This window comes from Camellia sinensis, chromosome 14, assembly GCF_055761805.1.
Source record: "Camellia sinensis isolate YWXY chromosome 14, ASM5576180v1, whole genome shotgun sequence".
Lineage (NCBI taxonomy): Eukaryota > Viridiplantae > Streptophyta > Magnoliopsida > Ericales > Theaceae > Camellia > Camellia sinensis.
The window spans coordinates 136,681,313-136,688,311 of NC_138974.1; the positions used below are offsets into that span (position 1 = coordinate 136,681,313).

General features: G+C 32.7%; 1 protein-coding gene across 3 annotated transcripts; it reads right to left on the reverse strand.

Moving 5' to 3' along the window:
- Positions 1–894: 894 nt before the first annotated feature.
- On the reverse strand, positions 895–5,247 carry LOC114318124 (MLO-like protein 11). 3 transcript variants are annotated; one of them, XM_082904314.1, is made up of 4 exons: positions 3,808–5,247; positions 2,720–2,780; positions 1,242–1,644; positions 895–1,113 (listed from the first exon to the last, which is right to left on the reverse strand). In XM_082904314.1, exons 1-3 carry the CDS (start codon positions 4,000–4,002, stop codon positions 1,613–1,615), a joined length of 288 nt encoding a protein of 95 aa, XP_082760440.1. In that variant the 5' UTR covers positions 4,003–5,247; the 3' UTR covers positions 895–1,113; positions 1,242–1,612. The 3 variants fall into 3 exon arrangements, 1 of the variants encoding a protein (XP_082760440.1); XR_014350156.1 differs by lacking the exons at positions 2,720–2,780; positions 3,808–5,247 and adding an exon at positions 1,966–2,713; XR_014350155.1 differs by lacking the exons at positions 2,720–2,780; positions 3,808–5,247 and having other exon boundaries at positions 1,242–1,375; positions 1,464–2,713.
- Between the last annotated feature and the right edge of the window lie 1,752 nt (positions 5,248–6,999).

Genomic DNA, 6,999 nt, shown 5'->3' on the forward strand with positions numbered 1-6,999 from the left:
GTGAACAGTGGCGCTGACACCTTCTCCAACTTCTTCATATAATTTGTAATTTTCTGCATTGAAAGGAAATTTGTTCTCTGACACCTGTTCCATGGTTTCCTTTTATACCACAACATTAATACCCTCTTTTCTCCATATGTAACTCATTTAGAGTGTTATGTGGTTTCTCATTTGTCAACATTACTAAATAAGTAATTCCATAAATTACTCTAGAATGACTTTAATAATTTTCCTTTATCGATAGGTATGCCATTCTCAATGGTGCCAGGAATTGCTGCAAAAAACTTTGTCACTAAAGATAAGACAATTTGCAAAACTAAGGGTAAATGTGATTCATGATTGCAACCACACAATACATCTGATCTATTTCATGATTGCAACCACACAATAGATGCTAAAAAAATTCATAACAATGCCTGAGGTGGCTTATGAAAATTTTCATAACAATGCCCGCAGTGGCTTAGAAATACGACATATCAAATATCAAATCAAACCTGATAGAAGGCCAAGCATTGAAGCACGAATTGCAAAGAGGACTACATAAAAAATACCAGAAAAGGCTTGCACTGAAAACAGAATAAAAAAAATAATAAATTGAGGACTTATTTAAACATAATCTAGAATTATTATGAACTCATTGGAACAGAGAGAAAATCATAAATAAGAGTATTCTCAACTTCACTTTTTCATTATTACCACACAATAGGACACATTAATCACACAATGTGAATATTGTAAGTCAATTACACCGAGTATTTACTTATGAATACCTGTGTTCTTAGCTGCAGGTGCTGCTGCCCTGTTATTCATAAACCCCAACATTGTGAGAGCTAAGTCATCAATTGAAAGCTAAATATTGAAAGAACAAAAAGAACTAAACTGACAAATAGAATATGGCATGCAAAGCACGGTAAATTAGTATTGATGCAATGAGATAAGCTATAGAATTGTCTTCTGTTTACTTATACTGATAGTATTGATGGAATGAGAACACTGGTCATTTCTTGACATAACAAAAAATTAAAAATCATACATTAGCAGATCATGACACTACTACTACTTCATGACATTAAGTTCACTCTGCCATGGCTGCTAAGGTGATACTCCAAATGCCTGCACTTAAAACAAAACAAGACATCTATGAGAATTGAACAAATTGTTTGGATATAATGCGAAGTGAAAGTGATTGAGGATTGATGGGAATATCTATATCCATCTACTAATAGCAAATATATACTCACAGCTTTAATCTGGTTATTTTTCACCCAATCCACAAACATATTAGAACCATCCTCTTCCATTGAACCTAGATATCTAACGTAGCAATCTTTTCACCTTATCATTACATTTGGTTCCTTCTCCAACCATTTCAGAGCTGCACATGAGAGAGAGAAAGAGAGCCTGAGAATTGAATTTTAATGAATAGATCAAAAAAACAGAGAAAACAGAGTTCACTTATATACTAGGAACCAAATTAGATTCATCAGTGCCAATGATGCAATGAGAATAGGGATGTTCGAGTTTTCCAGGATAGTGGGAATCAAGAAATGCAAGAACTAGCCATTTCTTGTTTCAAAACACTTTTGCCTGTCTTGTCAATTCATCGATCGTTTCATTGATCTGACTGTTGGGCTCTGTGGGTGCCTGAAAAAAACACTCAACCAAACACAGACTCAACCATCATAACATAACAACTCAGTTTCAGACCACAAAGAGAACCAAACAATCTGTGTCGTGTTAAAAACTCATTTGAGATTAGCTGGTTTTGTCAACAAGCTAAACTTGAATTGATTTTAAAATCGCTAAGCTTTTTAAGCCAAGTTTAAACGATCTGTTGTACAAGTGGGTTAGCAGATGGGGACAATCTAATCCATATTAATTTGAAGTAAAGAAAAATCTAGCCATTACTAAATAATTGAAACTGGGTAATAATGAAAAGATAAAGAGAGAGGGGAGGAGAGAGACCAGATTTCCAGCTCCAATGGTGCAGAAGCCATTGATGATGTTGATGAGAACTAAACCAGTCTTGACATCTTCAAATAAAACTACTGATTCTTCCTCAAATGGAATTTCATTTTTCAAAAGATTTACTGTCTTCAATACCATCTTTCAAAACCCAAAAAAAGAACCACAAAACAATTCACAGAGCAATTTAATAATTCAACTGTCTTCAATACCATCTTCTAACTGTTATATCAATAACAAAAGGTGAACATCATATGAGAACACTGGTCCAAAAATCTTCCCTGAGATTTTTGGGTATGTCAACTGCATGTAGATTCCCAACTCCCAGTTGACTTTTCCGTGGCAATTTTAAAGCATTCATCATCAAAACGTGATATCGTGTTGTTGAGAATTGCATTTTTGAAATGTATTTATAAATTATAGCTAATCTAATTCATAGGCAACTCTTTTGCTAATTGGGGCAACAAAAATTTATAGTCCTCTTTGGCTGTTGTAATCTAACATCAACTGTTACCTTTTTTTTTTCACTTTGCTACCTCATATGTTTTTCTTTAGGCATTCCCTTCTCTCTACTTGATAGATTCCAACTCCTTCTCCCTATTCTTTTCTTTTTAATGTACAAATTCATCTCTAGCTAAAAATAAAGCATATAAAAAGGAGAACTGTACCCGTCCACCAGAACAAGGCTAGAATATATATAGGGCTCTAGAAAATGTTAAGAATCATGTAAATTATATCAAGCATTAGATCTTACCAGTTAATAATTCATGCTGTTCCAAATAGGCCTTAACTTCCCATATCCTCCAACTATGGATCTGATCACATTATTACAAAGACAGCCATTAAGCAGAAAATAACACACAAGTGTTTTAGTTTCATTTCAATTGAAGTATAATTGTGAAGTCCTTGTCTTCCATAAATTTGACTACAATGCTAAAATGAATACATGACAAATTCAACTTAATATAAACAAAACTGAACAGCACATTATTCATCTTCATGTCAAAGGATGTATGTGTTGCAGATTAATCACTACAATAAATTTAAAAAAAAAAAATTGCAAAATCTCTGTAAAGCATGTACTCTTAATGTCACTAACACTAGAGCATAACCTCAAACCAGCAGAGCAACAAGAAGAAAAAACCTACTCAACACAGTTTTCTGCAAATTTGCAAGCAGTAGAACCATATCAACAATACAAGGACCAATTAACACAGCTTACATAGTCTGTGATGTATAATTGGTAGCATGACCCACAAAAATAAATGTTACAAATGACCTATAATAATCACTATATCATCAATTTTCTGGAAGGTATAATCCAGATCATTCTGCTTTATCCATCCCAAATGAGTGTTATGTTTGAAAAAGCATAAAGCTTATGAAAGCAACAATAAATCCAAGCACTGTCACTGCATCTCTTTGGCATAAACTCTTCCAAAATTGCTTGCTTTTATACATATGTAATGTAACATGTTTGCCGTAACTGGTAACACTGGGGAGTAATAGAATATTGCTTTGAATTTTCCATTGGGACATATATTCAATTTGGGACCAATAAAAATAAAAGCAAGGCACTTATTTCAAGATGGAGGGAGTATATTATATAAATTTCATTCACACCATTCATCCAAGGCAACAGCTCCCTTGGAACTAGTAGATTGACATAGACATGCAATAAAGAAAAACATAATAATTTTTATTGAGACTTTGGAGACACCAAAACAGTACATAATTTTTTTCTTCAGACTTTGGAGATCTTTCTACCAACTAGACAAGAAAAACAAACAAGACATGCAAACAACTGAATTAAGTAACTGCAACTGCAAAAAAGAATGTAACCTTCACAATTGAGTGAGGAAGAGAGAAAGCCATCAAAAGTTTACGACCCTGTGAAACATTATCTTCAGTGTTGTCCTGAACCTCAGATTTGGTGCAAGGAGAAAACACACTCTCATAGAACGATGTTAGGATGAAAATATTTGATATAACGCCTGAAGTAGCAGTGAGAATGAGAGATATGAAGCCTAGAAGCATCAATTATGAAAGCAGAAATCCAAAAAATAGCAGCTTCAAGATGAGAATTCCAAAAATACACATAAGAAAAGTTGATAAATTTTGTAAGGATTGACATAGAAATTTATACCAAATACCTTCTTTCATTTTCTCTACAGCTTCAAACAAAGGTTTTCGATTTGTTTTCCGTAACCACTAGAATGAAAGAAAAAATATAAGCTCATCAGAACAAGCCCAAAGCAATTCATACTGATATTTTATTGCTACCGCAGTGGAACAAATTCAACTAACTTTGCAATGAAAATATGCAGAAAAGCTTAGGTCGATATCACAAATTGTATCAATTGAAACATAATAGTCCAATTTCCAACCTAAATCATAATAAATGGCAAAAAATCAATAGTGAATCTAGACTTACATTGCTTAGGCGGTGAATTGATCACTCCACAAGCAAAGAAACAACAACAAAGATTGTCATTACAGTAGCAACAGACCATGTTGGCGTTAACGCCAAAGATCTCATTTATGTTCTATTTTGTTCCATTACTTTCTAATAAAATTTCTTTTGTTGCCAATCAAAAAAACAAAAAACAAAAATTACCAACTAACATAGACACCATAAGCATAAGCAGCCCCTGAATACTATTACTGAATCAAATTCTATTACAATCAAAGAAACTAAAAAAAACTGTGTCAGTAACAATGATGCAGCACAGCTAAGCGGGTTTGTGCCAAACTAGGATGGAGTGAACTAACTAATTTCTTCAATCAAGAAGAATTGCAACAAAATCCCTCTAAAATTGACAAATAAAAAGGAAACCCAATGACATATTGCTATGTATATTTGAATTTGAATCAAATAAAAAGGAAACCCAATGACATATTTGAATTTGAATTTAATTGAGCAGAAGATATTGTCCCCATTTAAGAGAAATAGAGACAGAGGGAAATAGAAAATAAATCAAATCTTCCCAAGCCAATATGCCTACATCCCAATTCCTGCATCCAACCCAACCAAACAAATTTATCATATTATCAATATCCAGAGGGAGAAAATAGTTAAAGATATGAATCAAGAAAATACCTTTCTTTTCTTGGCTCTCTGCACAAGTAGTCAATAACAGGCCCACCCATGTGTAGTAGCTTGAAAAAGAAGGAAACTCAGAGAACATACCAAGATGCAAGTCTATCATTTTACATGGGAACTACACTGAAATGATTATTAGGAGAGTTAGAAGCAAGAAATGCCAAAATGGGATTCCAAAAAAAGGCAAAATAATGGACTAGAGAGAGACAAAACAGATATTACCATGTTAGCAGATCACAGAGAGAGATAGAGATATATATATATAGAGAGAGAGAGAGAGAGAACAGACCTGATCGAAGAGAGCAGATCTGCATCTCTTCATCAGCTTCTACTCATTGTTTCCAACGATCCACATCCAATGCCACCTACTTGTCCTGTACATGATCAGAGACACTAACGCCGGAGACACTAACGCCGCACTCGAAACCTAGATAAATCGATTCACCATTGCTGCGGCTCAATCTGATAAAAGAGAAGAGTTTTCCCTACAACAACTAGAAAGAGTAAAGGAACAAAAACGAAAGAAGAAAACACAAAACAAAAGCAAAAAAAAAAAGCTAGAAATCAACTACATCGAGAGAAAACAATTCCAAATCATTAGTTTTAGCCATGAAATTTTATAGATCTTGTATGAATGTAGCAAATCTATATCAGAAAACCCTAACCTTGAGCCCTAGATCGATTTAGATCATAGGGATTCGAACAATCAGGAAGATACACGCTCAAATCACCAGTAGAACAAGATTTTTCAGATCAAACAACCGAAGAATTGATGGAGATCGAAGATCCGATGCCTCGAAGATCCGACGCCTCGATTTCTCTCTCTTCCTAAAGTCACGCCTCTGTTCCATCAGAATAGAAGAACGCCATAGCCTTGTTGAGCCACTGTTTAAAAGAAATAACTGGTGCATAAAACGAGATGGTTTAGTTTAATTTTTTTGGAATTTGAAAATTTTGAACAGATTTCACGACGTTTTTGAAAAACGTCATAAAAAAAACGTCACTGTATACCCTTTTTCTTGTAGTGATTTACCATAAAAGTGTTATATTGGTAATTGAATTTTAAAATAAATCAGTATATTTTCTTTCTGAAAGCCATAAAGCATGGAATAAGTACCTAATAGATTTTTTTTAATTTTTTAAAATTAAAAAAATAAAGAAATTAGATATAGGATTTTGAAACTATGGTAAGAATTTTTGTTACAGATAGATATAAATATAGATAATTTTTTCTACAATATTTTATTATTTTAAATTTTGTGTGTAACACAACTTTTTTTGCTATTTGTAAGATATATATATATATATATATATATATATATTTGGTGAGGATAAGAAATTTGAAAATTTATCCTAAAGAAAAATTATGTGTATAAAAAGATAGAAATATATGTGCATAAGAAATCAATTTTTGAATATTTGAAATTTGACATCTTTATTTTCTTATTTTGGTGAATTGTTTTCTATATTTAATAGCAAAACAAATGTGTATTTTGAATATTTTTCTTTTAAAAATAATAAATCACGGATTAATTTAGAGTTTTATTTTTATATAATTAAATGGAAGTTAGTGAATGAAAATTTTCTTAATGGTTTAAATTGAAAAAAGAAGAAATAAGAGTTGAGATTGTGGAGCTGCCCATCCCTTCTCATTAAAAACCATTTTTTCCTTAATATATAGTATGGATTATAGGAGAATTTTTTAAAAAAACACTAAATATAAGACATATTTATGTCAACACTATAAGGAGTCATCACATAACCTTCTGTGGGAGCCGGATAATTGGAATAATCAGAAGCGTACTATAGAAGACAGATGCTACACGGCTCTATCCTACACGATACGGATGCCGAACATAATAGATAGGCCGAATAGATACTGAACTATGAAGCTGAGTAAATAAGAGGATAATGCGTGACAAGTGGGCCTG

Excerpts from the sequence above, each read along its gene's own strand:
- LOC114318124 (XM_082904314.1), bottom strand. The coding sequence starts at position 4,002 with ATGCTTCTAGGCTTCATATCTCTCATTCTCACTGCTACTTCAGGCGTT. Across the intron at positions 2,781-3,807 it reads TTCCTCACTCAATTGTGAAG|ATCCATAGTTGGAGGATATG; the intron begins GTTACATTCTTT and ends TAATGTGATCAG. Across the intron at positions 1,645-2,719 it reads ACAGCATGAATTATTAACTG|GCACCCACAGAGCCCAACAG; the intron begins GTAAGATCTAAT and ends TGTTTTTTTCAG.